Below are 13608 nucleotides of genomic sequence, written 5' to 3' on the forward strand. Positions count from 1 at the left end.
TAGAAATGCTGCTGTAGGAACAAGTGGCCTGCCTGGCAAGGAATGCGGCTTCCCTCCCAGAGCCTCTTCTCCGCTGTCGCCGCTCCGACCACGCCTGCCCCCAGGGCCTAGGGCACTTAGGATTTTGCCATTGGCCACCTAAAACTCCTGCTGAGCCAAAACAAGACTTCTGCTCCAGAACTGAACCAGAGACTGCTTCATTTTGCTTTTGCATCTTTTAATCACCCAGGCTACAGGGAGAGCTGTTTAGCTTTTCGAAGCTTAAGCCGGATTTGCTCCTGTCATTCTTGCATACGCCTTTCAAAATGATCGACTTAAGCTTCCTAACAGAAGAGGAACAGGAGACCATCATGAAGGTCCTGCAGCGGGATGCTGCCCTGAAGAGGGCTGAAGACGAGAGAGTCAGGTAACGGGCCAGAGAGGCTCCCAGGCCGGGGGCCGGGGGACCAGTTTGTAAGACGAGACACTTTTTTTTTTTCTCTCTCTCTCTCAACCATAAGTGGTAGTTCTGACTTGGAGCCTGAATTTATGGGTTCCAATTTTAGGTTTACTTCCTGGTGGAACATTTTCCTCCTTGGTATCTCTCAATTGATCCCATAGGACTCCTGCCAGAAAGAGAGTCTTGATTAAAAACCTAACAAAAGTCCTTTAACTTACTAAACACTGAGTTAAAAATGAAATATACACAAACACATACATCTACATCCATATATATGGATGTGTGTGCATGTTTATATCTTTTCTTTTTTGCAGAATTCACTTTTTTACGGAATTATGAACTAAATTAGAAACATTTAAAATTTATACAGTTTTTTAAAAGAAAATAAATTGGGAAGTAACTCACATTTCTGCATACTTTCAGAAATGTTTGAGTTGGTTTCAAGAGCAATTAAAAGTGGCTCTGCCGGAGCCAGTTTTTCATTTGTGTCCCACAAGGAGGAGTGGCGGCTCTGACACACTGTCCTTATTGGGAGGCACCCAAATGTCCACGTCAACATTTCTGCTACTTTCACTTACCCACGTGGTAGAAGGAGCAGGCTTGAGGCCAGGCCCTGCCACTATTGCCTGTGTAACCTTGGGCTTTGGAGGCAGTGAAAGGGCTCCTGAATGTAGGATAGTATTAACTGCATGATCCCATCCCAGGAGTTCTCCAAAAGGAGCATAAGCCATGTTCTTATTTTCTGACTCACAAGGATCATGAATAATGGATTTATTTGCACCACTTCTCATATTCTGATCCTAACTGAACATGATGCTTTATAAATGAGCATGCTGAAATTCAGAGTGTCTGATTATGGCTACCACTACTAATTCACAGACAGACAGTGCTCACCAAATTGCAAAGGGTTTACACGCCCATTATTTCTTCTGAGCTCATAGCACTCTTTCGCAGTTGCAGGGATGTGGCAGGATATAACTTCACCCGCTCTGATGTGTGAGGAAATTGACTCTGAGACAGGTCAGGTGACTTGCCCAAACTCACACAGTCCATAGGTCTCGGAAGTGAGAATCGAATCCTGGTCTTCAGGTGCCCATTCGCTAACTCCACCTCCTCTTCCTGAGAAAACAGCAGCAGACAGGCCATCCTGGGACCTGGCCATGGGAAAGGGGGTGGCCGTCCTGGTGTGAGGTAGCGCACTGAGCTATGATGGTGACAGGAGGTGGCCCTAAGTAGTGGAGACCGTGAGAATGGGGTTCTTTACTTGTCATGCTCCTCCCACAAGCCACCTGGACAGGGCACTGCTCCCCATTCTCAGCAGGTGAGGTGCCTTGAGCAGTTTCCTCAAGAGGGCAGGGAGTTTACACTAATCAGCCATAGGAGTCTCTTGGTAACATTAATGCTTTACCCATTCACAGTTTATAAAGCCCTTTCATAAATGCTATCCTCTTATGTTCCTCACAGCAACCCTGAGGTTGCCCACGCGGGCCTATTACACCCCTTTTAGAAGTAAGGGGAAAGAGCAGCGCAGAGAAACTATTAGTTGATTGTGTGTGTTTTTTCTTTTTTCCCCAAGGCAATACACATTATTTTAATGTAAAGTATTTTTAAAGAACAAATGATAAAATCTGAAAGGATTTCTAGGATCTCATCTAGTTCTAAAATGCAACCTTTTACCTAGAGATTTTCATCATTGCAGTGTGTGTACACTGCTAAAAAGTATGAAAAGTGTGCAGTGGCTCTTAACCATTGTGAACTGACTTTCTTAAGATTTCTAGTTTTTATTTTCAACTGTCCAATGTACTTTTTAAAAAATTAAGTGTATTGGGGTGACAATGGTTAGTATGAACGTCTAGGTTTCAGGTGTGGGTTTCTATGCTGCCAGATCTGTATATTGCTCTGTGTGCCCACCACCCAAAGTCACACCTTCTCCCGTATTAGCTGATTCTTAAAGAAGACTGGGAAGTGGGGACTCCGCCAGCCTCTCAGAGGACAAGACGCAGAAAGCTGTGGGTCATCTTCCTACTTCAGGAAGCCGGGACCGTGAATACTGGATCGCTGCGAGTCCCTTCTGTTCCCTCCACATCCGTGGCATTATGTGTGCTCTGCAATCCCGCCTCCCCTACCGGGCCACCTGGGGAGAGAGACTTGTCCTCTCCACCTTCTGTATTTTCTTGGCCCCTGGAATTCCAGGCTGCCGAGTATCCCATGTGGTTCTTTGCTTCTGTGGGAGTAGAGTGGAGGAGTTCCGTGGGCACCTGCAGTAGTTGATGAAAATATCCTCAGAAATGCAGAGTTCTGCTTGGGCCTTGTAAGGGGTGTGAGTGTGTAGCCTCTGGCACCAGCCAGTCTGCAGCTGCAGCGGAAATGCTGAGCCCCTTTGTCGTGGTGGGTTTCCAGGCTCTCCTTCCGTCCACTGTTTCTGATGGTGCCCCAGCAGCTGCTGCTGATGGTGCCCTTGGTTTTTGCTTTTGTGAACTGATAGGAAGAAGGGTCGGGGTGATAGGAAATCTGGTGTGAGTCAAGCCCTGTCTTCCACCACCATTCTGGGGGACCTTTTCATTAGGTCCAAGCACCTCATGTTGACTTGGCCAAGGGCAAGTCCAGGACCCTGGGCCTGGGGAGGAGTGATGCCGTTCAAGGGGAGCAGATGGGCATGAGGCCTATAGCCTGTGGGCACTGAAAGAGGCCCTACCGAGGATCTGCTCCATACAAGAGGAATCATGCGCTGATCCCCTCTTTGCTTTTGGACTGAAGGGACTTGTGGGGATGATTCTGAGGTTGTTCTGTGCCTGGGCTTTTAGAACCAGAACTAGGTCTCTGATTTCTTGGAGTTTTTTTGTTTGTTTGTTTATTGATTTTAGACAGAGAGGAAGGGGAGAGAGAGAAAGAAACATCGATTGGTTGCCTCCCTTACGTGCCCTGACCAGGGGTCAAACCAACAATCTTTTGGTGTATAGGATGACGCTCCAACCAACCGAGTTACCTGGCTAGGTCTTTGGTTTCTGAAAATGCTATTTAGTGAGCTTTTGCTTTCCAGCCTCCTTGCCATCCCCCAGCTGTTTGTTTTTGACTTCCATCAGAGTTACAGCTTGACAGTTTTGGAAAGGAGACTTTTTGGGGTCTACATCGGTCACTTTCTAGAAAAAGAAGGTAAAGTCCAGAGAGAGGAAGTGACTTGCCCAGGGTCACATAGCTAGTCAGTGCCAAAGCCATAATAAGCAAAGTTTTTGGTCCAGTGCTGTTCCTTCTGCCCCATACTGTTTACTGCTACTATTCTTTCAGAAGAACAGTAAGGTTTCATCATGACACAAGGGAAGAACTTCTCTGCATGGACTCTGGAGTCAGAACTGACAGGAATCCTATCCTCACCGCTGATTGACTATGGTTTGTAGGACAAGTTACTTAACTTCTCTGAGCCTCAACTCAGAGACTGAAAATGACCATAGTACCGAAGTTAAAGGATTAAAGCCAGGATTAAGTAAAATAATTCTTAATCTTCTTAGCTCATAACAGGTGATGAGTATGTTTTAATTCCCTTTTCACCACTCCCCCTTACCTCTAAAAAAGGACAGAAGTCTCTGGTTAGTAGTCTGATTACTTAGGAGGAAGTTATTTCTAAAACCTCTCAATTATTTAATGTAGTGAAATTTACCTATCCTTAATAGGTACTCAACCTATTAAATATGGGGAACTGCTCTGCATGATGATATGAAGATAATTCTAGGGTGATTGAAACATGATTCTAGACCTCAAGGAACTTGCCATGTAATGGCCTTTATATAGTCAATGGATTATCAATTACAAATTTAAAATCTCAACCTTGTTCCCCTAAACATGATTTCATAATGCCCCAGTCATGCTTCTAGGTGTATGTGGCTTTAGGAATTAAATTATACAATTATAATATTAGCTTAAGTAAAACATTAGAAAGTCAAACATGACACAAATATTGAGACTGCTCTTCTAAATGCTAATTCACTATGGGCTTTGCAATATACCCTCCTAGAGCCATGAGGACATCACTAATGAACATCCTCATTAAAACCAGATACTGCCTCAGAATCCTTTTCGGGACGGTCGTAGATGAGGTTTGGCATTCAGACTGGAATCTGCTTGCCGTGTCTCATGTTTCCAGTGCCTTGGATTGTTCACATCCAAGCTCATTTGAGACACTTTGGGGGTGATTTAGTCTATATGTTACCTCCCATCCTGATTTCATGGATGAATAAAATGAGTGCCATGCAGGGGAAGTGTCCAGTTCCCAAATCACTCAACCTGTTTGTGGTAGAATGTGGACTTGAACCCAAGGGAATGTCCACTGTGGGCTACAGTTAAAAGATGACAGTTCCAGGTCACTGTTGCCACCACGACTGCCTCTATGTGTAGCCACAGGTCCTGAGCCCAGATACTACCACCCATCTCTACCCAGCTTGCTTCCCTAACTACCAGCTGGAGACATTTCACAAACCAGCAGCAAAGCAGACATCAGGATGGATTCTTTTTCTCTTTTCCCATCCCCTCCCCCCTCTTACTTTTTAAGAGGCACAATCATGTACACATATGTAATTTTAGTCTTTTATGGTTTGAAAATGACACACTCTAGAGGTGGTGTTTCCTGTGCTTTGCATCACACTGCCAGCAGGAAATCGTTGCCCATGTGTGTCTATGAGCCACCAGCACCATGTACGTCCCCCACCCCATGCACACACAACCACATCTATGGTGATGGGGCGTTCTCATAGCAGATACCATCTCAACCGCGACCACATCTTATGATTCTCAGCTGCATCCTTAAGACCTAGTTTCTTTGATATGAAGACAGTTATCATTGAAGAACGGCTTCCCAGGACCTCTGGTGGTGTTTTCTGTCCAAGGAAAGGGCAGAGGAACCAACATTTGTCAAGGAACCACGTTGTACACAGAGCTTTACATGCATTTCCCTCTTTCCTCCGCCTAACAATGTAGCTGAACCCACTCAGCAGTGAGAAAGTCGGGGGGAAGGGTTGAGTGCCCTGTGAGATTGAAAACTTGCTCATCAAACTACAAAGCCTGTGGTTCCCCCACGCTGTGCTGGCTCCCAGCAGATTGTGGGGCTCTAGGATGTGTCTGTGACACAAGGGACACTTGTTGCCTCTTACTTGCCATTATAAGGATCAGTTGCAGTTTATTTTCATTTTTGCATGTGTTGGTTTTCAGATTCTCTGTCAAAGGTTGAATTCCTTTGTAGAAAGAGGGAAATGTGATAGCCATCTTCGAAACCAAAATCATGTTTGGCTCTCAGAGGCGGGATGGGGTAGTGCAAAGAGCACTGGCCAGGAGTCTAGCTGGCCCAGTTCAGTGTGACTTTGGGCAAGGCTCTTAACATTTCTGGGTCTCAATTTTTTTAATCTATAAACTGAGGCCATTTGTAACTATCTAAAGTCCTTCCCAGCTCTCACATCCAAAATAAACATCTAAGATTACTTCCAAGTCACATATCTAACCATCTGTCTTAAGGAGTCTGATGAGGGGTTAAACAAAAAGCTGGGGAATGGACCCGCCAGCCTCTCTGGCCAGCCTGCTGATTTTTATTATGCACAGTTGACTAGATAATATCAACCAGGTTCTGCCTGTGATGCTAGGCCTTTGCCTAATCATGATGAATAGCTGGAAGAGGGGGTGTGCTTTGTAATTACTAGGAGGAAAGGGGGGAAAGTGCTGAGGCCAGGCTGAGGGGCTTCACTGCTCTCCTGGCTTTCCTCTGAAAGTGCTCACTCTCTCTCTGGACCACAGGAGCTTACACTGGCAGTTAGGCCTGTAGATTGATTTTTTTTTTATGCACAGTTCCAACCATAGGCCTGGTGTACGATAGGGGATTAATGAATGAGTGAATGAACAGAGGAACAGATATGGCCTTTAACGTATAGAGGACCCAAGATGGCCATCTTCTGCAGGTGACTAACTTCTTTGTACATCATGGTGACATTGTAAGGATTCAAAGAGATGATGCATGTACAGTGCCACGCAGGGGACCCAGCACAACACAGATGCTTTGTATGTATCAGCTGAAGAAATGCGGGGATGACCGGTATGTTCTGCGTGGAGGGCAGCGGGAGGGACGGTGTCACCTCTGCACTGAGTGCTCCCCTCCCGCCTTCGCTTCTGCCCCCCGGCCCCTGGGTGTTTGTTCAGCACCCTGCCCACCCTCAGCTCTTTACTAAGCACAGCTTGCATGTGGGGCGAGGATGGTAAGGTATAAAAAGTGAGTCACAGGACTGTTACCCTTTTTCTACTTCAACTAAACGATACGACGATTAGAGAATTAAATGCTAATTTGGTTAGACTTCAGGGAAAATGAGACAGCAGCGTGGGCTGGTAGAGAAGATCTTAACAGCACCACCTAGGTAATGGGGCATTTTTATTTCGATCATCTACATGTTTACAAAACTTGGGCTTTGATGCCCCACCTATGAATTCATCTACAAAATATTTCAAATGACAGAGACAGAAAAATAAATTGATTAAACCTAGCAGATTATCATGTTGAGATATACATAAATAGCTCTTACTGAATTCGAGAGAATTTCCTGTTCTTTTGCCACTTTAAAAGAAATGAGCCAGAAATCCAACTTTAATTCCTTACTGTAGTGACCACCGGCTTTCCTGGGGGCCACCTGCTTCGGTGAGCCTGACTCCCCTTGTGCCCTGGAAGAGGAGCATCGGCAGAGGCCGGCAGACAGTGTTTAGGCAGGAGAAATCCAGAATTGCACAAAGACCCGTACAAAATGCCTTTCAGTTGAACAACAAAAATAAGTAAATAAACCTCATGAGGAGAAATTGAGCTCTTATGCTCTGAGGGTTTGTGGTCTCTTTCAGAAAGAGAATGACTGATGCCATAGTTCATCATGCTTTTCCCTGTTCCGCTGAGAGACGAGCTGTTCTGCCTCATCAGGAGGCTGCACGGCCCTCGTGATTGAGTACGGTTCACTCGCCCCCGGCAGTGGCAGGATCTCTCCTATGTCTCGCCTGACTCAGACTGGGTGGCTGCCGAGCATTTCTTTATTCATTGGTTCATTCACTCAACAGACAGTCCTGGGGTGTCAGCTCTGTGCCAGACTCTATACTAGGCGCCGGCATTGCAAAGGTGATTAGAACGTGGGTCTCACCTTCAAACAGTTTGCAGTTGACAGATTGGCGGATGAGACAGATGTGCAGATAGATCATTGGAACACAGTGTGGTGAGCTCTGTCCTGGAGGTGCAGTGGGCGCATGGGGAGCGGCACTCTGCACTCTGCCCTTGGGAATCAGGGAAGGCTTCCTGGCAGGGCCGTGTGGCAGCTGGATCTGAAGGACACAGAACAACGTGCTGGACAGAGACATGAGGGAAAGACATCCACAGAGAATCCTCACTTATTGACCTCTTACCAAGATCCAGGCACTGTTAGGTACTTTCCGGTAAATGCCTCATTTAATCATCCCCGAAGCCCTGCAGAGGAGGACTTCTTTCCCCTCATCTTTACAGACAAGGAGACTAATGCTTGGAGGGGTTCAGTAACCTTCCCAAGGTCTCATCCAGGAAGGGCCAGAGCTAGGATTTGGACCTGATTTTGGGGAGACTCCAAAGCCCATAGTCCTTCTGCCACACCTTCCTGCTTCTGACGTTTACAGGGGTCATGAAAGGGACGTTTGGGGAACAGTAAGAAGTCTAATGCACTGGCAAGTGGGAGCTTGGGGTAAGTGCTGGAAAATGAATCCAAAAAGGTAGCCTGAGCCAGGTGGCAGGGTCTCATATGGTATACCTTCACTCCATTGCTTTTCAGACACAAAGCAAAGATGTAGTGTGTACGGGCCATGCCCTAGGGGCTCACTCTCTAACAGGGAAAGCTGGAAGGACCTCTCTCTTCTGGACTTGAACTCAAAGTTGGTCTTCTAGAGAGGAGAAGACAGAAACTCCATCAGCAGCCCAGGGCCGTAGTTTGCTCTGCTGAAAACCTAGGCAATGGGTAACCATAACAAACGTTTAATAAAAACCATGGCCTCTCTGGTGTCGCAGAACCACGAAGTGATGACACTGTCCCTGCCAGGATTTGGTGACCAGCTGTCATGACTGTGTGTCTGAGGGTTCTGATTGGGCATGTTTGGGATGGGCTCCCTTCTTCCTAGGTAATTGGGAGAGGAAGTCCCAGCAGGAGTTGGACTCTGGGTGGAAAGACACTCTGCAGGCACACTTGGAAGAGAGGAAACGGCCTTGCCAGGCCCAGGGTAACTGCCCCTCCCGTTTCTCCCTCCCACGTCTGACTGTGTGCACCCTCCTTCGCAGCTCTCCCAGCACCCTGGTGTGACCACAGTGCTCACACTCTGGCTAAGACTTAGACTTGCTACTTTAGGAAGCTTGCATATTAGCTTGAATAGCAGTCCTAAAACCGTCTGGGATTTATGTAGCACATTATCTTCCTAGAGTGCAGTCTCCTCAAGGCTTTTATTCCGCTTTATTCTGAGTGCATCTCCAGGAATAAGAAAAGAGATTTTGTGATCCTCATTTTATTGAGACGGATAGAGAGATGCAGAAGGACTTGTGAAGCAGAACATAATTTGTGCAGCCAGTGTAAATTAGGGACATTTTAGGAGGGCAGTGCTTGGTTTATTCTTTTGGTTTTAGCTTTTCAGCAGTGTGAATGATTGTGGAAACCTTAAAAGCAGAAACTACATGAAAGGCATTTGCCTCTGCCTCTGCCTCTGCTTCCACTCTCCACCCCCAGCCCCATAAAAATGATCTTTCTTGATTCTCTGGCCTGCCTTTTCAGCATTCGTTTCCCTAACCAGGGACATCATGCGTTGTTCCCCACAGGCTTCCAGGAAAATCCCTGGTAAACTCATTGCACTGAAATGGAAAGGACTGATAAGCTGATAACTACCCCACCAGTTAGTCATTGTGTGTTTATTAGGTGCCAGGCATGTGCAGAGGGCGGTTGATATGCATAAACTAATTTAATCTTCATAGCAACCCCCTGAGGTGGGTTACTATTATTAACCCCTTTTGACAGATAAGATTACCAAGGCTTAGGGAAGCTTAATATTATCATCTCTCCCTGGCTTATTTGCATTTGAACAGTGGACACAGAAGACTGTGGGGCCAAAAAGTGGATCTGCCCTTGATAAAGTTCAGGCATTATCTGGGCATCGTGGATTAATTCTTTGAATTTTTAAAAAATGTTGGCCTTGGCTTCACTGACTTCTCAGTCAATGGGGAACATGCATGTGTTAGTCATCTGGGAGATTTGAGGAATCTTATAAGACATCGAGAGCCCATTTTGACTGTATGTTTACAAATGTGTCACAGTGAACTCATTTATTTACTCTGGGTTCTCAGCAAAGTAAAGCTCTTCTCCTTTTGTAGACATTTGCCTGAAAAAATTAAGGATGACCAGCAGCTGAAGAATATGAGTGGCCAATGGTTTTACGAAGCCAAGGCCAAGAGGCACAGAGACAAAATCCATGGCGCAGATATCATCAGAGCATCCATGAGGAAGAAGCGGCTCCAGGTCGCAGGTGAGTTGATGTGGCTACTGCATTTAGAGCCAGCGTTTGTCTGGGAAGGAGGAGTTGGGAGAAGGGAAGTATCAGAATCGTTACTAAAATCTGCTGAGGGAAATCATGTAAACGTACACTTTTCATAATGTGTAGTCCTCAAACTCAGTATGTCCTTGCCCTGCATTTGGATGGGTAAGGGTGGGGCTGAGTGACTCAGGGTGGTGTTGAAGGTAAAAAGAAGCCCTTCAGATGCCATGGTGCGGAGGAGGAGCATGGACAGTTGAGACTCATGGGGATCTACCACCTCTTCTTTTTTTATTGTATTTTTTTGACTGAGGATTCAGAACCTTTTCTTCTGAATAGGGTGAAGAGCTTAGACAGAAAGAGATTAGTCTCCCTGTTCAATGACCTTGACCTCTGATACTTCTTTAATCAACCAAGTACATTATTTAAGAAACTCTAAAGACAGTATTTTGAGGGCTACTTTAGAATCCTATTGAGTTCATTAAATACTTCCCTGGTGCCTTCTCTCTAACTCTGGGCCAGTCAGTGTAAATCTTTATCCCTGAGAACAGCCCCTGCCTAGATCTTGCCTGTACCCAGTAAGGAAAATAACTATCACCTTCTGAGCATCTAATATGTGATAGGCATTTACTATATAAGGGGTATATAAAGTTCTACATGCCCAAGGTCAGATCTCTGGCAAATGGCAGAGCTGGGCTTTCGTTCTTTCTGAAAGAAAGATCCATACTCCTTGCAGGTAAGGGCTGCCTGCTTAGTGTGTGCCATGCATTGCTCACAGGCCTCTTGATTTTCAAAACCCTTTGGATCTTCAGAAATCTTGAAGGGTATAGGTTAGTACTGTGGACTCCATTTTGCAATTGAAAAAACTAGATTTTTAATATAAAGAGACCTGTGGGGAATACCACCTTGCAATGTATGTTTGGAAATTGGAAGCCTCTATATTGCCTCATCTTCTTAACACTGATGAAAGTATTCCTGGTACTTATTGGTCATGTGGCCTTAGGTAAGTTTCTTGAACTCTGTGATCCTCAATTTCCAGATCTGCACACTTGGAAAGTCACTCCCTCCTCATAGAATAATGCAAAAAGCACTCAGCTCCGCGCATGGCACTGTTATCACTCCGTTGATGCTAATTTTCTGAGAGGTGCCGATCAAGCCCTGAGTGTTCAGAGGAAAAAGAGGTTATTCCTGGAGAGGGAGCACAGAGGTTTGGTGGAGTCCTGGCATCTGAACTGGGCATTAAGGAATATGCAGAATTTGGATGTGGAGATACTGGGGGGAGGTGAAGGAGGTGGGTGGGGAGGGCATTCTAGACTGAAAGCATTTGTTCCCCTTTGTATCCCAGAGCTCACCCTCAAGTCAGGGACATTGTAAATGTTTTAGTAAATGCTTCGCAATGATCATGCTGATGTTCCCATGGGGGACTCCCTGTCCTCAGCGTCCCCTGCCATGCACATTCAGTCTTGACCACAATTCAGGTCAGACTCACCTAGAGGCAGTCAGAATTGTGCTTCAGTTGGCTCTGGAGTTACCTGCACATTGCTCTCAGGAGACTCTGCTGGGCATGGGGAGCTAACATCAAAAGAATCGACTACTGACTCCTCTTGCAGATCTAATTCTGATCCCTAATACGCAGACACATTAGTGATTGCCTTGGCACTCAGGGAAGGCCTGAAGTTCAGGTTGCAGCCTTCAGTGATAAGAGCCAATATGAGAGTTGTAGGTCACGGAGGTGAGCGATAACCTTCCTGTCTTTATTGTTTCCTGTTTCAGCTGAGCAGAATGACAGAGAAAACAGGGCAAAGGAAAGCTGGGTGAATAATGTCAACAAAGATGCTTTCCTTCCCCCAGAGCTAGCCGGTGTTGTGGAAGAGCCAGAAGAAGATGTGGGACCAGCAAGCCCAAGGTAAGACGGAGCTCACGGGGAGAGCTGCTGCATGTGGGACTCGTGGCGTGCTGTGCTGTGCTGTGCTGTGCTGTGCTGTGCTGTGCTGTGCTGTGCGGGCAAAATAGCGGGCTATTCATGCAAATGCTAGACTGGCCTCATGGGCACGGGGAAGGGCATGTCTGAGAAAATTCTGTGCCCTGATGTAAACAAAGCCTGGGTAGTACTGTTTCCCAGCTTCCAGAATGTCTAATAAATCTGAATATGAAGTAAAATTAAAATATTAAGTGGCGATTTCTTCCAGCACCAACAATAGCTGGGATTTTATTGTACTAAGGAGTTTTTCCTTAGGGTAGAAGGAAGAGGTACTCTAAAATGAATATAGGGTAATGAGTCACTTCAGGGAAGAGATGAATTATGATCAAATTATAGCAGCCTGGTACGATGGAAGATGCTCTGGCGTGGGAACTAGACAGATATGAATTCAAATCCTGAATATGCCAGTTATTAGCCATTTGACCATGGGCAAGTCATTTAACTCTCTGAGTCTCTTTTCTTAACTGCAGATAGGAATGATGATATATACCAGGAAAGGCTATGGCGAGAATTAGTGATAATGTGTGTAGAATACCTGGCACTCAGTAGCAGGTGCTCAGTTGATGCCCCTTAATGATGTAGATTGTCCTAATGTTTCAGTCCTGATTTTTGGTGTTTTCCATACATGTTGTCATCTGGCCAATTAAGATGTACATTTGTACCTCCTTATGAAGTAGCTGACTGTCGGGCTACATCACCACAGACCTTTTGAGTCATGATGATTAGCTTTTAGGGACTTAAGGACTTTCCTATTGGTGTTTGTCCCTTGGAGGTATAGTTGTTACCCCTTGGTGGGAGGGCAGTTCCATTTTATCTTTAGCTTCTCAGTGAAGACAGTTCACTTCAGTCTCCAATTGGGATAAAGTCGATGAATTCGCTGGTGGAACTCACTGAGTCAGGGTCCAAGGCTGAAGTACCCAGAGGACAGGGGTGTTTCCAACATAATTTATGGGTGAGGGAGAGGTTCTGTAATATAGGCATCCAAAGGCATTTCAGAGTCAAATATGAATAAAGTCATGCCACATGGATAATGGAATACTGACTCTATTACGGTACCCATTATTTATCCAGTTCCCTGTTGGAGAGGGCTCACTTTGTTTTCCATGGGTGGAGGCTGCACTGTTTCTCCTCTGGGGCAATTTGTAGTGTTTTGTGGTATCTGTAGAGTTCATGTTGGCTAGAAGTTAAAGCTCCTTAACAGTAGCCACTTACTGATTCTGTGACCTTGCACTGGAAGTGCCTTAACTTCTCGGGCCTTTGTTTCCTCAGCTGTAAAATGGGAATGATAATAATTTGCTAGCAAGATTATTGAGAATTTAATTAGCTAGTAAATGTAGAATTCCTAACACAGTCCATAGGACATAGTAGATGCTCAAGGAATGGAAGGGTGGGCTCTCACATACACACAGCTACTTCCAGAAGCTCAGGAAAGGGTGTGAAAAATACCCTACTCCTTTCCTCTTGGTGACACCCCATTTACCAGCTGCCTATAGCCCGCCTAAATGGGTTAAGGCCTGCCTTCTTTCCATAGGGAGAGGTGAGACCTAAAATAATGCAAACTCTGAGAGTGAGAACACAGTCATTTAGATCAACCACCAAGGAACTGAGAGCAGCTCCTAAGAGCCAGGTTTGATGGGGGTGGAGGGCCCCA

General features: G+C 45.7%; 1 protein-coding gene across 1 annotated transcript in view; it reads left to right on the forward strand.

Annotated features, from left to right (window-relative positions):
- The first annotated feature begins 244 nt into the window (after positions 1–244).
- Positions 245–13608, forward strand: part of SYTL2 (synaptotagmin like 2) — a 57206-nt gene continuing 43842 nt past the window's right edge. The window contains exons 1-3 of the mRNA XM_016206835.2: positions 245–406; positions 9819–9970; positions 11750–11882. Of these exons, the coding sequence (XP_016062321.2) occupies positions 306–406; positions 9819–9970; positions 11750–11882 (386 nt within the window). The 5' untranslated portion in view covers positions 245–305. The remainder of the gene's footprint in view (positions 407–9818; positions 9971–11749; positions 11883–13608) is intronic.

This window comes from Miniopterus natalensis, chromosome 11 (assembly GCF_054644295.1).
Source record: "Miniopterus natalensis isolate mMinNat1 chromosome 11, mMinNat1.hap1, whole genome shotgun sequence".
In the NCBI taxonomy this organism is placed as follows: Eukaryota; Metazoa; Chordata; class Mammalia; order Chiroptera; family Miniopteridae; genus Miniopterus; species Miniopterus natalensis.